Source organism: Scyliorhinus canicula, chromosome 6, assembly GCF_902713615.1.
Source record: "Scyliorhinus canicula chromosome 6, sScyCan1.1, whole genome shotgun sequence".
In the NCBI taxonomy this organism is placed as follows: domain Eukaryota; kingdom Metazoa; phylum Chordata; class Chondrichthyes; order Carcharhiniformes; family Scyliorhinidae; genus Scyliorhinus; species Scyliorhinus canicula.
In genome coordinates, this window is record NC_052151.1 from 173,936,917 (window position 1) to 173,953,408 (window position 16,492).

At 44.4% G+C, this 16,492-nt stretch overlaps 1 protein-coding gene across 1 annotated transcript in view; it reads left to right on the forward strand.

Annotated features, from left to right (window-relative positions):
* The first annotated feature begins 2,094 nt into the window (after nucleotides 1–2,094).
* The window catches only part of gfral (GDNF family receptor alpha like), a 109,271-nt gene continuing 94,873 nt past the window's right edge, over nucleotides 2,095–16,492 (forward strand). The window contains exon 1 of the mRNA XM_038801051.1: nucleotides 2,095–2,185. Coding sequence (XP_038656979.1) covers nucleotides 2,095–2,185 — 91 coding nt within the window. The remainder of the gene's footprint in view (nucleotides 2,186–16,492) is intronic.

Sequence of the window (16,492 nt, forward strand, 5' to 3'; positions counted from 1 at the left end):
TCACAGTGAGTTCATTTGAAGTCTACTTGTGATAATAAGCAATTTTCATTTCATATATATATATATTCCCCCCCTCTCCTATTTTTTTAATCCCCTTTGCTTCCCCCTTCCCCCCTTCATCTGTCACAATTTACCCTCTGATGTTAGTTTCTCTGCTGTTTAGCCTTTCAAACCTTTAATTCTCTGGGGACTGCCATTAGCACCCTTTCCCCTTGGTTTCTGTGGCCATCAGCATTCTTTTCTCTTGGTTTCTGTGGCTATGACTCAATAGAGTTATAGATGTTTACAGCATGGGAACAGGCCCTTCGGCCCAGCTTGTCCATGTCACTCAGGTTCCATCACTAAGCTAGCTCCACTTGCCCACATTTGGCCCATATCCTTCTATACCCACCCTGCCCGTGTAACTGTCTAACTGCATTGTAAAAGACAAAATAGTCCCCGCCTTTACCACTCCCTCTGTCAGTCAGTTCCACCCTCTGAAAAAAATTCCCCTCTGGTCTCTTTTGTAGCTCTCCCCTTTCACCTTAAATCTATCCCCTCTATTCTACTCTTCTACCTTTGGGAAAAGATGTTGACTATGCTCCTCATTATTTTATAGACCTCTATAAGAACACTCATTAGCCTCCTACGCTCCAGGGAAAAAAGTCCTAACCTATCCAGCCTCTCCTTATAACTCAGACCATCAAGTCCTGGTAGCATCCTCGTAAATCCCTTCTGCTTCATTCCCTCACCCCACAGAAAAAATCTCTCACTTTCTCTCTCTTTTAGCTTTGACAAAGGGTTACCTGGACTTGAAACATTAGCTCTTTTCCCTCCCTACAATTGCTGCCAGACCTGCTGAGTTTTTCCAGCATTTTTTCTTTTGGTTTCAGATTCCAGCATTCGCTGTAATTTACTTCTATCCATATCTCTTTGCGGACTCTTTTATCTCCTCACAACTTGCTTTTCTACCTATCTTTGCCACATTAGCAAGTTTGTCTACAAAACAGTCAGTCCCTTCCTTAAATTCATATCGATTGTAAATAGTTGAGGGCAGAATACTGATCTCTGTGGCACACCACTAGTTACAGTTTGCCAACCTGAAAATGACCCTTTGTCTCAATGCTCTGTTTCCTGTCCTTTAGCTACTTCTCATGTTAGTACACATCGTATAGTATAGGTACAGTTCTTCAAAACCGGCAAAGTCAAGACCTAGTTCTTTCTAGATTTCGGAACCTGCTAGATTGGGCTGGGTCCCTAGGGTTTATTTGCGCCATTTGAAGCGTGGAAAACCACAGGCACATAAATCTGCTAACTAGTCAGCGCCCCACTGCACCAGCACAGCTCTTAGCTGAACAAACCGGTAAGATCTGTTTCACATCTAATAATAAATAAAATTCAGAAATGGCAGCTTTATAAAATGTAAATTTTTCAGACAGCATCAGTTTTCGGAAATTCAAATTGGGCTTGATTTAAAGGACATGAAAGAGAGTCCCGTGTCGGCACGGTAGCACCGTGGTTAGCACTATTGCTTCACAGCGCCAGGGTCCCAGGTTCGATTCCCGGCTTGGGTCACTGTCTGTGCGGAGTGTTCGCGTTCTTCCCGTGTCTGCGTGGACTTCCTCCGGGCGCTCCGGTTTCCTCCCACAAGTCCCGAAAAATGTGCTATTAGGTAATTTGGACATTCTGAATTCTCCCTCTGTGTACCCCAACAGGTGCCGGAATGTGGCGACGAGGGGATTTTCACAGTAACTTCATTGCAGTGTTAATATAAGCCTACTTGTGACAATAATAAAGATCATTAGATAATTTAGCCGGGTATTTCCCGATGCTGGCAGTACTGAGAATGACCTCCCTCTTAAATAGGACAGTGCTCCATTTGCAGGCCTTGGCGAGGAATGCCCCATCGACGTGGTGCTTAGTCCCATTTTTAACTGGCGCCCCAATCTCTATATCCCTCCACTGCGGCCTCCGGACCCTTCCAGCACTCAAGCTTGCCTATAAGGGGGTCATCAAACCCTCCCAACCTCATAAAGCAGGGCACCCACTTAGATCCCACATCTCTTGTAATTCCGGAAAGAGCATATTCAAGTGAACCTGACTGCACACATGAATATGCAAATCTGGATCCCACTCATTGTGGGTGAGATCTGGATCGCGACTCCGGACAAGATCCCGTTAGATCTCACAAGGCGCAATGAGCCATGTAAGTCTCATGAGAGACTTCGCCCAAAACTTACAGGCCGCGTTGCGTCCTGAGTCAGGCATGGCATAGCTGTTTGATCGGGCCCACTGTACCTGTATTACCCTCGATTTCATGAGCTTTTACCTTGTGCAATAAATCTTTATGCACCTTATAGAATGCATTTGGATATCCAAATATACTACTACTTCTGGCTTCCCTTTATCCACCCTACATGTTACATACTGAATGAACTCTAATGCCTTTGTCAAACTTGATTTCCCTATCTGGAAACCATTTGACTCTGCCTGATTGTACAACTACCAGTCAATTGTCAAAGGCTTGAAGGCAGTCGCTAAATTTCCCAACCTCAATAACACCCTCTCCAGAGCAGTTCACATTGACGAAGAAGTCAATGACAGAATAGCTAATGCCAGCATTGCCTTTGGAAAGCTACTTGGATGGAAGAAGAATTTGTCCTGCAACAAACAGGAAAGTATACAGAGCGGTTGCCTTCCTGAGATGTGAACAGTTTACTCCAGGCATACAAACAAGCGACACAACTGTCACATTACTTGCTTACAGGGACAACACAATATTAGATAGCAGGACAAGATTTTGAATACTAAGATTCTCCCCCTGCCCAATGTGCCTAACATCCACAATTTACTGAAGAGAGCTCAGAAAAGATGGGCAGAACATGGTGCCAGAATGCCCGATGAGCGCTTGCCAAAAAAGCTCTTCGACAGTGAGCTAATTGAATGGAAATGTTCTCATGGAGGCCAGAAAAAGCACTCCAAGGACATCTGACTGAAGAGTTCCAAATCACCTATAAAATATTACAAAACCTCACTTTATGAGACGCAGTCTTAATAGCAAAAGTGAAACAGAACAGAGTTGCGCTGGGCAACAGGAAATGTAGGCTTTGCAAGTCCAGAGCTGCAAGCACATTTTCCACACCAGCAGTATGGGTGTCCAAAATGCAACAGATCTTTTCATTGTGGACCGAGCAGCTATGTTCCACTCAATCACAACTGAAACTTAACTCAATTAATTCTAGTCATCATCCTACGAAGGGTGAACATATACAACACTTGTATAGCATGAACCTATTTGTCACCTCTGCCCACTCACGCTGGATAGTTTGCCTGGATACAAGGTTTCCCTCCTCCTGTCAACCACTTCTGTTAATACCTCCCAATGCAGTGTCAAAAAATAGGCAGAATTTGCAATTGCTAATGTTTACAATCTTCAAAGGAAAGTTGTCTGTAGCTGAAGTGCTTTAATTATATTCATGTAACGGACCAGACTCCCAAAGCACAGTGCCAAACTTGTGCACAGAAATAGGTACAAGCCAACTTCTTATTACCCTATTGAATTTGAAAGGAAGCAAAAACATAATGTAGAAATAAATATTAGCTGCAAAACCTTTGTGCAATTCGGTAAGAATTATCAATTTACTGTATTTTTGGTATAAAATGTTAGGGCCACTTGATTGTTAATGAACATAAATCAAACCCAGCTTTATAATTTAATAATGACAGATTGAATACAAAATAATGCACTTCCAGCAACTTGCTCTCTCACTCCTAATAAGGCATTCATGATCAAAGTCATGGAGCTTTTCAATATTACTGTGCAACATAGAGCTGAACGCAATGTGATATTCTCTCTTTAATTCCCAGTTGCTGTGATATTGTCACAGATGTACTAAACTCGTGGCACATCAAGTCACTCTTTTTCCTTTTGTGTGACAGGAGAGGTTTACAACAGGATGTTTGGTTTGATAATCCATTTGATGGCCTCTTTGAGATGTCGGGTGGAAAAACAAGGTGCCTCCTGCGAAGGATCTTCACGGGCAGGTTGATGTGGTGTGTTCTGCTGCTTGGGACTCATTGCCAAAATCGCACTTTGGGTCTCCCTCTATCTTCCACTTATAAAGGAGGTAGTCACATGGTTTAGGTCCTACATGGATTCATCTTTTAAAGACTCATTTACCGGTTGTGGCCTTCTCTGGCTGGACCCATCCCTAGTTGTCCTTCAGAAGGTGATGGCGTTGGCAGTAGGGTGGTGCACTGGTTAGCACAGCTGGCTCATGGCGCCGAGTACCCGTATTCAATTCCAGCCCCGGGCCACTGTCCGTATGGAGTTTGCACATTCTCCCCATGTTTGCGTGGGTCCCACCTCCAAAACCCAAAGAGCTAGGTGGATTAGCCACGCTAAATTGCCCTTTAATTGGAGAAACAAATGTGAGGTGAGCTGTGGCCTTGACCCGCTGCAGTCCCTGGGGTGTAGGTACACCCATAGTGCTGTTAGAGAGGGAGTTCCAGGATTTTGACCCAGCAACAGTGAAGGAACGGCGATATATTTGTGAATCAAGATGGTGAGTGGCTTGGAGGGGAACCTGCCACTCTTCCCCTTCTAGAACGGTAGTGGTCGTGGTTTTGGAAGCTGCTTCCTAAGGTGAGTTCCTAGAGTGCATCTTGTAGATGGTACACACGGCTGCCACTGTTTGTCGGTGTTGCAGAGTTTGAATGTTTGTGGAAGGGGGTGCAATCAAGTGGGCTGCTTTGTTCTGGATGGTGTGGAGGAGCTGCTTGAGTGTTACTGGAGCTGCATTCATCCATTCCTGACTTGTGCCTCAGTGGATGGTAGACAGGCTTTCGGGGGTGAGGAGGTCAGTTATCCACTGTAGGATTCCTAACCTTTGACCTGATCTGGTAGCCACAGCATTTACATGGCTAATTCAGTTCAGTTTCTGATCAATGGTAAGCCCCAGGATGGTGATAGCAATTAATTAAGCAATAGCCTTAATTCTTCAAGGGACGTCAGAGTTTAGGGACCTCTACAGATGTGTCAGTGACCAGTTGTTGGTCTTTATGCTACATCCATCGCACGATTTCCTCCAACTGAATAGTAGGTTGATATCAGCTTTTGTGGTTACACCTTCATGTAGTATGGCCAAGATCTATGTACGTCACCTGATAGCAAATAATGTGAGGTGACACATGATAGTCTGCTGGTGTAGCCCTTCAAACAGCTATGTTGTCAAAGATCTCCAAGGTTATATACATGCCACTTAATCTTTATGAATATTTGGGCTACCGATCCTATTTAACTGGTTTAACATTTAACATTTGTGTCCAGTAGTAAAAGAAAAAACCAACACCTGCTGAGTGAATATTAGCTGCTGTTACTCGAGTGGCCAGCGCAATTTTATGCTCTTTTGTTGAGGATTTTCTTGTGAATGAGAAAGTCAGGTTGCTCATGATCTTTTTAATGTTGCTGAATCCTCAGAGGACACAGCGAGGAGATTTTGGCAAGAGCTGAGAGCACACCAGCAACACTACAAATCAATGTGCTCCTTTTGTACACCACAATGAGTCTGGAACGAGTAGGTTTAATAAACTTGATTTTTTAGCGCACACTAGTATTTACAATGTCCACCAGACCCCGGCCGGATCTGCACTGTCGGTACCAACCTGCCCGGTTATATGCAGAATTTCACTATGGATGATTTGGCTTCCCTGCCCGTTTAGCAGGGGAGGTTATATTCGGTAAGACTCACAGGGATATTGATTGCTCCAACCCCGGATGCCTCATGCAGGTTATAGCTTCCCTCCCCTGCAAGGTCCAAAGATTCCTCTGATGTGGGCCTTCTTTACATCCAGCAGTGTTTTTGTGACTCGTGGTGCTGGATCAGGCGACAAATGCTGCTTCGGGGAGCAAAGTGTGTTTTTCACACCAGTGAATTTGTCTATGGTGTATAATGATTCCCACAATGGCCAACGGGGAGACTTGGTCTTTGACCAACTGGCCAGGCCTCTATGGCTTCAGTCCAGGGTGGGGTATCGGTCTTTGGTGGTGATGGTGGTGGTGGGGGGAGGCGGGGTGGCGCTCGCCTGGATCTCCTGCACCTCTCGCTCAGCACTTCCCGGGAACGTGAGATCTGCACGGCCTGTTGCAGGTATAAAGGTGGTTCGGCTGGCAATTTTTGACGAGATGCCAGGTTATTCACAGCGCTGGCCAAATGACCGCTAAGCATTTCTGAAAGGTAAGTGCCGTATTCACAAAATTTGGCTGTCTTGTGCAATATGGACAGAAACTCGCTAACAGACTCTCCAGGGGTCCTTTCTCCGTATTGAAAAGTTACCTCTGCAAATTACGGATGGGGTCCAGGTTAAAGTGTTGTCCCCCAGTGTCACCAACTGTTTGAAAGTGTTAGTGTCCGGAGCTGCAGGATCTGTGAGACTTCTTATCGCACCATGGTTATGTGCACCACAGGCAGTCAGCAAAACTACTGTCTGACGCTCAACATCTGTGATATTGTTCACCTGGAAAAAGTAAAGCATGTGTTCTGCATATTGTGTCTAATCCTCTAAGCTTGAGTCAAACACTTCTAATCTTCCAAATAGAGGTATATAAAAGAAAATACAATATTGGTGTAGCAGAGTGAGGGAGGTGGTTCACCCAACAGCGTAGCAGCATCAACAACAATCCAGTCATCCCCTCGTCACCAGTTTTGCAGACCACTTGAGTCTGGATCAAGATTTAAGAAAACTTGCTTTATTCGCACACATGAGGGCTGGATTCTCCAAAAATGGGGCTATGTCCCCACATCAGCGTAAAAACTTTCCTTCAGAAAGCCCAGCATGATTCTCCGACCTGCAGGGGGCTGCCAGGGCCCTGGAGTGCTTCTCGCAGCTCTGGCTGCAGATACAGGGTCCCGCACTTCCGGTCTGGATTCCGCGCATGCGCACGGCAAAGGTCTGCAGCGGCCGCCCTGCGCGACATGGCGGACTCAGACCACGGAGCAGCACCAAAACTGTCCCCCCCTAAGATCGCGCACGCCCCTGGGTCCGTGATGCCCAATCGCTCCCCTGGCCGTCCATGAGGCCCCCCCCACCCCGGTGAACGATTCTCCCGCCCCCCCACCAGGGCAGCTCTGGACTGAGTCCGCAGCCGCCACCCAACGTTCCCGATGGCCGATAGGTGGTTAGAACCACGCCGTCGGGAACCCGGCCCGTTGCGCTCAGAGAATCGCCGCTTAGTTCGCGTAGGCACGATTCTCGAGTGACTCTCCAGGGACCGGAGAATCGTAGATTGACGACCATTCCCTGCCCCCCCGGGCCAAACGTGATTTTGGCACGAAGGCTCGGAGAATCCAGCCCACTAATATTTACAATATATCACACCACACACCGGATCTTAACTGTCCGACCAAACCTGGCCGACTTTATACAGAACTTAATTATGGGTGATTTAGGGTTCCCTGCCCTTTCAGCGGGGGATCTCATACGACGAGGCTCACGGGGAGATTGATTGCTCCAACCCTGGCGGTCTCGTGCGGATTATAACAACTTCATTAGTAGTTCTGCTGGTGTGCACTCAGCCCTGAAAGAAATCGCTTCACAGTCTGCTCATGATGATCCTTCAGCACCTCCAGTAGGCTCATTGAGCAAAGTAGTTACTGATAAAACTTATCAATGTAAAACAAGAGATGTACTTTTGTACAGAACACATAATTCAAATTTATGCAGCATCTGACAGGCTGAGCTCCAAACAGACCAGCTGTTTTTACACAGTTGCTTCCGCTTCTTGCACTGTTGTTGTTGAAAGATCACAGATCTCTAACATTATCTCTGCTTTCCTCTCCTCAGGTACTGCCTGGGCTGCTAAGTATTTCCAGAATGTTCTATTCTTGGTTGGACTACATTTAGAGTTCTTGCCTCAGGGGCGGCATGCGGCGCAGTGGTTAGCACTGGGACTGCGGCGCTGAGGACCAGGGTTCGAATCCCGGCCCTGGGTCACTGTCCGTGTGGAGTTTGCACATTCTCTGTGTGTCTGCGTGGGTTTCACCCTCACAACCCAAAGATGTGCAGGTTAGGCGGATTGGCCACATTAAATTGCCCCTTAATTGGAAAAAAAGTAATTGGGTACTCTAAATGTATTAAAAAAAAGAAAAAAGAGTTCTTGCTTCTATACTGTAAAGGGATATTGAGGTATTGGAAAAGGACAGAATCTATTCACAAGGGTGATACCAGAACCGAGAGGATACGAGTTATCAAGAGCTGAATATGTTAGTTCTCTCTTCTTGAGAAAAGAAAAAGCTGAGGGGTGACCTGGCAGAAGTCTTCAAGATAATGGAAATCGTTGGTGCAGCCATAGAAAAAATGTTTCCATTTGTAGGAAGTCCAGAACCAGGGTTCTTAAATATAAGTCGGTCGCCAATAAATTCAATAGGAAGTTAAGGCGAAATTTCTTTATGCAGAGAATTTGGAACTCACTATCAGAAAGAATAGTTGAGGCAAATAACATAGATTTGTTTAAGGGTGGAGGAATAGGAGGATGTGGTGATAGGTTTAGATGCAGAGGGATGGCAAGAGATTCATGTGGAGCCTATGTGCTGGCATAGAACAGTTGGTTTGAATGACTTGTTTCTGTCTTGTCCTTCTAAATGTAAATCAATGTGTTATTCCAGCATCACAATTCATGTTGCAATTTTAATGGTAAAATGCTATGGTATCATACCTGTCAGCCTCTCACTACAAGGTGGCACTGTGGTGCGAATTAGCCTCCTCTCCTTACTGTAATCTTGCTTACTGATTTATTTTTGTCATTTTTCAGATATTAAAATCCTATTTTTATGCTTTCACATAATGAGTAGGGGAGTAGAGCACCTGGGGCATACCTTTTTTATCATCTGTCTGACCCATTTGTGGCCACTCAATTTTTACCCTGAGGTGGGGCCTATCCAGTGCCATCCATTGTGCTTCTTTTCTTAGAACTGCCCTCAGTTCATGACTCGGGGTTATCCCGAAGACAAACATTTGGTTGCCAGATTGCACTTACTCATTCACAGCCCTCCCCAATTTCATATTATTTTTGATTTGTTTTCCTTTTTTAAATTTAGAGTACCCAATAATTGTTTTCCAATTAAGTGGCAATTTACCCTGCACATCATTGGGTTATGGGGGTGAAACCAACGCAGACCATGGGGAGAATGTGCAAACTCCACAGTGACCCAGTGCTAGTATTCGAACCTGGGTCCTCAGCGCTGTGGGCAGCAGTGCTAACCACTGTGCCACCATGCTGCCCCCTGAAAAGTTTATTCGCATTCTGCTTTTGAACTCAGTCATTTTGAGACCATCCCCTCACAGAGAGAAATATTCCGTGATCCTGAGGCGATTTGAACACGCAACCTTCTGATCTGAAGTCAGACGCACTACCGTTGCGCCACAAGCCCAACTCCCAATTTCATATCCTGATAATATGGTGATTGGGCCTTAAGTCTCTTCACCTTCACAATTGTGACACGCAGTTTCACAGTCCCTACTTCATGGGCCCTGATCTTACATCCCTATGTGACACCACACCACATGTCCCCTGTCTCCTTCTAACTGATTATTTCCTGCAGATTTACCCTGCATCTCTCTTTATCTATCTTCCCAAATTTTCTTCTTCATGTTGGCTAAACGGCCATTTAATTGTTAAACATCAAGAAATATTTGCGAGCACTCAGACTCATTAGAAAGTTCTGATTGATTCCTGGGGACTCTCAGGCAAGCAAGAAAGCCTTTACTGCACCGTCTCCGAGCACATTGAACAAAGAATAAAGAACAAAGAAAAGTACAGCACAGGAACAGGCCCTTCGGCCCTCCAAGCCTGTGCCGATCATGCTGCCCGTCGGAACTAAAATCTTCTGCACTTCCGGGGTCCGTATCCCTCTATTCCCATCCTATTCATGTATTTGTCAAGGTGCCCCTTAAATGTCACTATCGTCCCTGCTTCCACCAGCTCCTTCGGCAGCGAGTTCCAGGCACCCACTACCCTCTGTGTAAAAAACTTGCCTCGTACATCTACTCTAAGCCTTTCCCCTCGCACCTTAAATCTATGCCCCCTAGTAATTGACCCCTCTACCCTGGGAAAAAGCCTCTGACTATCCACTCTGTCTATGCCCCTCATAATTTTGTAGACCTCTATCAGGTCACCCCCTCAACCTCCGTCGTTCCAGTGAGAACAAACATTGGACACAAGTTTATTTTTGAATTCTTTCTGCTGCCTTGTGTGCCCATCCCTCACCCACGAGCAAACACTCACCCATCCACATGCACCATCCCCTGCAACACGAATGTCACAGAAAGTTGACTGGTGCATCGAAAAGGGCAAGGGTAAAAAGACTGATCACTTGGGAAAGCAGTCAGTAATGTCTTTTACTTCTCTTGTTTCCTGCTTTTGACACTATTATCCATTGAGCGCCATCCTTTACCTTCAACCCTCTGACTCCTTACCTTAGCCATTAGTTGCTAATGTTGAATCTTGTCAAAAGCTTTCGGAAAATCCAGTGCAGCTTAGTTTAATCAGATCCACCCTTACTAATTGCTTTAATTGGTACTTCCGTTATTATGCCCTAATCCCTTACAGCTGGATTAAATTCCATGAGGTAAAAGTGGGCGTGGAGTAATTATTATAAACATTAGCCTTTCAATAATGGAAAAAATATTGCAATAAGCAGTAAACATGCAGTAAGATCCTATGCACAAAGCATAAACCAACAATAACTTTTCCTATGTTTGAACTAACTGGAAATTCCATAATTTTTTTAATGCGCCGTTTATATGTTATTTCCGTATTTGGTACCTCTTTTATCATTTCAAATCAAGTTGTTTCCAGATGAAGTACACTGAATGTGAGATTTTTCCAAAAGATAGGCTAAATGTCAAATGCACTCGCAGTTTTGTTGCTCAGCAAGGTCAGTCCCTTAAAGAAGGTTTGTATCCAATAGGTTCCCAAAATGTTCCCGGGTGAATCAACACACGTTTCATTGCCAGCCCCAAATGAACTAAAGTAGCATTCTTGTGTGGGTGAGGGTCAGGTAGCTTACCACAACTGTACATACTAGCAGCCAGAATACCCAATTGAGGAACCACAATGCAGTACATCGTTCAACCAAACATATTTCATGCACATACCCAATAATATACAATTACACAGGGATGACCGTAAGGCACTAGTTAGTGAAGAATACTTTGAGAATTATGCACCACACCCAGAAAAGACCAAGTCTCTGCCTCAATCCAAACAGCTATTTCCAGCCTGAGGTTCTGTTTGTTTTTCTTTAGGTGCATCAATTTTCCACGGTCAGCAATCAAAGCAAAATAGACAGGGGTCCCAGCGACTCAACAAAAAAATATAAAAGTAGCCAATTCAAAACCGTATTGCAAACATTTCTGTTCTGCCCAACCTAGTTTCTCTCATCTGCTGCAAAGACACTTGCAGCTACCATAAAGCCCTTGCAGCAATAGCATGATCAATTCAACATGACACTTGCCGAATAAGCCTTGCAGGCGTGTGCCTGAGCTAAGAATCTGGTACTGCGGAGTGGCGTGGAGAGGTTGCTCCTTCATGAGCACTTAATGCAGCACCAACTCCACGTTACCAGCCTCGATCAACGGGTCGGTTCCACCTGCTATACTTCAGTATGGAGGGTGCAAGTAATATCCCAGAAATAGCTGTGAAGCAGGAAATGGAAGGCAGAGTGGAATTCAAAGAAATTACACTCATCAGGGAAGTGGTACTTAGCAAGTTGTTGGAACTGCAGGCTGATGGGTCCACGTGTCCTCGAGGACTTCATCCCAGGGTCATAAAAGTAGTGGCTAGTGCCTTTTAGAAATGAGTGTTTATAAATGGGGGCATATCAATATCTGTAGTGAGAGTACCTTTGAGAAATGAGTGCTTATTACTGTAGTGATGTCAGAGACTGAGTGGAGCTGGGCTGTCTGTCAGCTTTTTACTTTTGATCTAGGCATTTTGCTGCAGGGGGGTTTGGTTTCATGTCAGTTTTGGAGAAGTTGCAATCACAGCATGATGTGTGTGGATCTCTGCAAGCTTATGAATGTCCATTTGCGATTTCAACATGATAAGAGTTCTCAGTAGTAAAGTTAAACCTGAGGTGCTTCTGTTAAAGGTTTTGTTTTAAGTCTTATGGATGTTAAAAGGAAAGCTCAAGGATTACTTAGTGTTGTATTCTTTGGGGTCTGTATTTGAATTGATGGTTGCTAAGATGTTCACTGTATGTTTTAAAAAGGTTAACTTGAGTTCATAGAATAAACATTGTTTTGCTTTAAAAATTACTTTTCCATTTCTGCTGTACCACACCTGTAGAGTGGGCCATGTGCTCCCCATACCACAACCTATTAAAAGTTGTGGGTCAGGTGAACTCTATGATACACTTTCGGGTTCTCTAAACCCTAGCCCAAAACACTAGTGAGATGCATCGTTTTTAATTCTCCAAAATTCACTTGTTTCAGAAAAGGTTCCTTTAGATGGAAAATAGAGGGCAGCATGGTGGCGCAGTGGTTAACACTGCTGCCCCACGGCACCAAGGATCCGGCCCAGGGTCACTATCTCTCTGCAGTTTGCACATTCCCGTGTCTGCTTGAGTCTCATCTCTACAACCCAAAGATGTGCAGGGATTGGCCATGCTAAATTGGCCCTTAATTGGAAAAATGTTCAAAAAAGATTGGAAAATGGCAAATGTAACACTTTTATTCATAGAGGAAGAGGAAGGCATGGTGGCGCAGTGGTTAGCACTGTTGCCTTACGGCACTGAGGTCCCAGGTTCGATCCCGGCTTGGGTCACTGCCCACGTGGAGTTTGCATATTCTCCCCGTGTTTGAGTGGGTTTTGCCCCCACCCCAAAGATGTGCAAGGTAGGTGGAATGGCCGTGCTAAATTGCCCCTTAATTGGAAAAAATGAATTGGGAACTCTAAATTTATTAAAAAAAGAATAAGGAAGGGAGCCAGAAAACAGGCCGTTGACATAACATCTGTCATAAAAAAACCTGTTAGAAGCTATTATTAAATATACTAAAGCTGGGCACTTAGAAATATTCAAGGCAGTCAGGCTGAGTCAACATCGTTTTGTGAAAGGGAAATAATGTTTCACCAATTTATTGGAGTGCGTTGGATAAAGGGGAACCAATGGATGTACTGTACTTAGATTTCCAGAAGGCAGTTTGTAAGATGTCATATCAAAGGGTATTACAGAAAATAAAAGTTTGTGGTATGGTGGTAACATATTGGCATGGGCAGGAGATTGGCAGGCCAACAGAAAACCCAGAGTAGGCTTAAAACGAGTCATGTTTTGTAGGCAAGTTGTAACAAATGGTGTACCATAAAGAGCAATGCTGGAGATTCAACTGTTTACAATTTGTAAAAATGACTTGGATGAAGGGACCAAAGTATGGTTGCTAAATTTGGTGATGACACAAAGTTGGTAGAAAAATAAGTTGTGGAGAGGGGACATAAGGAGGCTACAAAGGCATATAGATAGGTTAGGTGAGTGTGCAAAGGTCTGTCAACTGGATAAGAATGTGTGACAGTGCAAAATTGTCCATTTTGGCATGCAGACTAAAAAGATATATAATCTAAATAGTAATAGATTTCAGAGCTGTGAGATGCAGAGGGATCTGTGCACTCTAATTGTATGCAGATACGGCAAGTAATTAGGAAAGCAAATAGAATGCTGTTATTATTGCAAGGGCAGGGCGGCACGTGGCACAGTGGTTAGCATTGCTGCCTAAGGTGCTGAGGACCCGGGTTTGAATCCCAGCTCTGGGTCACTGTCCGTGTGGAGTTTGCATATTCTCCCCGTGTCTGCGTGGGTTTCACCACCACAACCCAAAGATGTGCTGGGCAGGTGGATTGGCCACGCTAAATTGTCCCTTAATTGGGGGAAAAAATAATTGGGTACTCTAAATTTAAAAAAACAATTATTGCAAGGGGAATGGAAGACAAAAGTAGGAAGTTATGCTTCAGTTATTAAAGACATTGGTGAGACTCTATCTGGAGTACTGTGTACAGTTTGCTCTCCTTATTTAAGGAAGGACGTAAATGCATTTAATTCAATTCAGAGAAGATTTACTAAATTAATATGAAATGAAAATGAAAATCGTGGATACGTGGAGTCGGCAGGTTGTCTTATGAGGAAAGACTGGACAGTCTTTGTTAAAAACTAAAGTTTAGAAGAGTAAGAGGTGACTTGATTGAAACTTGAAAGATCCTGAGGTCTCGGAGGGCTGACGTAGAAAGGTTTCTTCCTTTTGTGGGAGAATCTAGAACTAAGGGTAGCTGTTTAAAAATAGTGTTGCCCATTTAAGATATAAATAATTAAAAATGCTTTCTTCCTCAAAAGGGAATGGTAGCAGAATATTTGAATACCTTTAAGGCAGAGATAGACAGTGTTATATATTTGGGGTTATTGTGGTGTTGTTCTGTGGTCACTTTAAGAATCTAGTCACATGATAGTTTGTGACATCAGCGGCTGCTTCGCAGGCTTTTTCTCAATCCAGATCAAGTCTTTGTACCGTTAACAGCTTCAATAAATCGGTGTTGTCAGGATATTCCTATTTAAACATGTTTGTCCCCTGCTATTTATATTTGGACCAACAGATTAAAGGAGGATCAGTGATGACACATCTTGATGGACTCAAGTCCAGTGAACTGGCTCAAATTGCTGGACTCTTGCTGATACTCAATGCTGATTGGTGCTGACCGTTCTGGAATGTTCTGCAGACCCAGGAAGGATTAATCCTGCTTTCAGTTTTAAAAATCCAGTCGCAGAACAACATCACCGCTGTTGCTCTCTCTGGGAAAATGGATCCAGCCTCTCTATCCAGCCTGTGAATGTTTAATTCCTGAAGACAGAGCGGGAGGGATCTCTTTGGGTACCTCTCCATGAAATGTTAACAAACCTCTCTAAAATTTCATGGAAGCTGCTTCTCTGATACTTTCCTCAGTAAAGCTGGAGGACATTTTACTGAACCTGCAAATAAAGTTTAAAACACAGGCTGAAGCTGGGGAGAAGGTGAGACCGAGAGGCTGAGGCTGAGGCTATTCCTTTGAGTGAAAGCCCAGGGAAATTAAAATGACTCTCTCCCCCCCCCCCCCCCCCCCCCCCCAGGGGAAACCCTACAGCCTGGAGCACTGAATGAATGTTACAGCCGGAAGATCATAATTAGCAATCCAACCAGTTGTTTTGATCCCTGGAGAACACTTTCTGCAAAGACCTTCACATCTGAAGCAAAGCCACTCTTCTTTCCCTTCTTTTCAGTTCCTATTATTTTACCCCTTCCCCTCCCTCTGTGTGTTGGTTATGTGTGAGTTTGGGTAGAGGTGGGAGGGTGGTAAAAGGGGGAGTAGAGTGTTAGCTGGCCATTTATTCTGTTATAATTGTTGCATATTTCAACTTTGTTCCTGTTATAAATAAAGTTATTGTGTTTAATTTGCAAACCTGGTGGTTATAACTTATTGAGCAGTCAAGGGGCCAAAGCTCCTGCAACTTTTATACAAATTCTTAGTTAATTCTCTTGTGTTGGGTCTCCAGGGTCTGTGGGGCTGGAATCAACAGTGCACCAGCCCAGGGTGCCGTGACAGCATTGTTATTTGCATTCAATCCCACATGCTTCAGCTACAAGTTCATTTGTGCTGAGAGTCCAGAACATAACAGGATAAAAAGAATACTGGCAATGAACAAAGGAATACAATTCTTTTCAAGGCAGGAAGGAAAATCAAACGTTTTGACATGGAGACAGAATCAACAGCAGGTCAACCAATTGCAGCTGTCATTTATTGCAACTGGCATCAGATCGTAAGGTTGCGGGGCAGGAAAATAAAAGGCCCATAGCTAAAGTTAAACCCTACATCCTGAGGAGTTCAGGCTCTTGCGCCTCTTGCGCAGTTAGGTTAAGGCACGGAGGGAGAGTGAGACAGAGATTTCTTGCATTAACTCCCAAACCAGCTGCTGCAGTTGACTTGTATTACTGTGTAAACCTGGTCATTTATATGATGGGCTCCTGAAGGGAAGTTGAGAACAGATCCCGGCATCACTACAAAATGGTGGGACAGTTTGGTGCCATTGACCCATTCAAAGAGGATTCACCAGTGGCAGTAAATCTTTTAATTTACTCCAATGCCATTCAGAATTAACTAAGATACTGGAGGACCATTATTCACCAAATCGATTTATATTGCAGAGCAGTTTAGGTTTCACACAAGAAACCAACCGGGGAGAGAATATGGCACAGTTTGTTGTGACCCTAAGGTGGCTCATGGAGTATTGTGAACTTGGCGACTCTCTGAATGACGATTAGAGACCAGCTGGTTTTGGCCTAAGGAATGAGGCCATACAGCGGAGATTTACTGAGCAAAGAGCTTTCTGCAATGGAGGATTCTCTGCTCAGAGGCACAAAGATCCATAAAATGACCACTGCCCAGAGAAAGTCAACCCAGCAACAGGCGTGTCATCGCTGTGCAAAAACAGGCCATTCA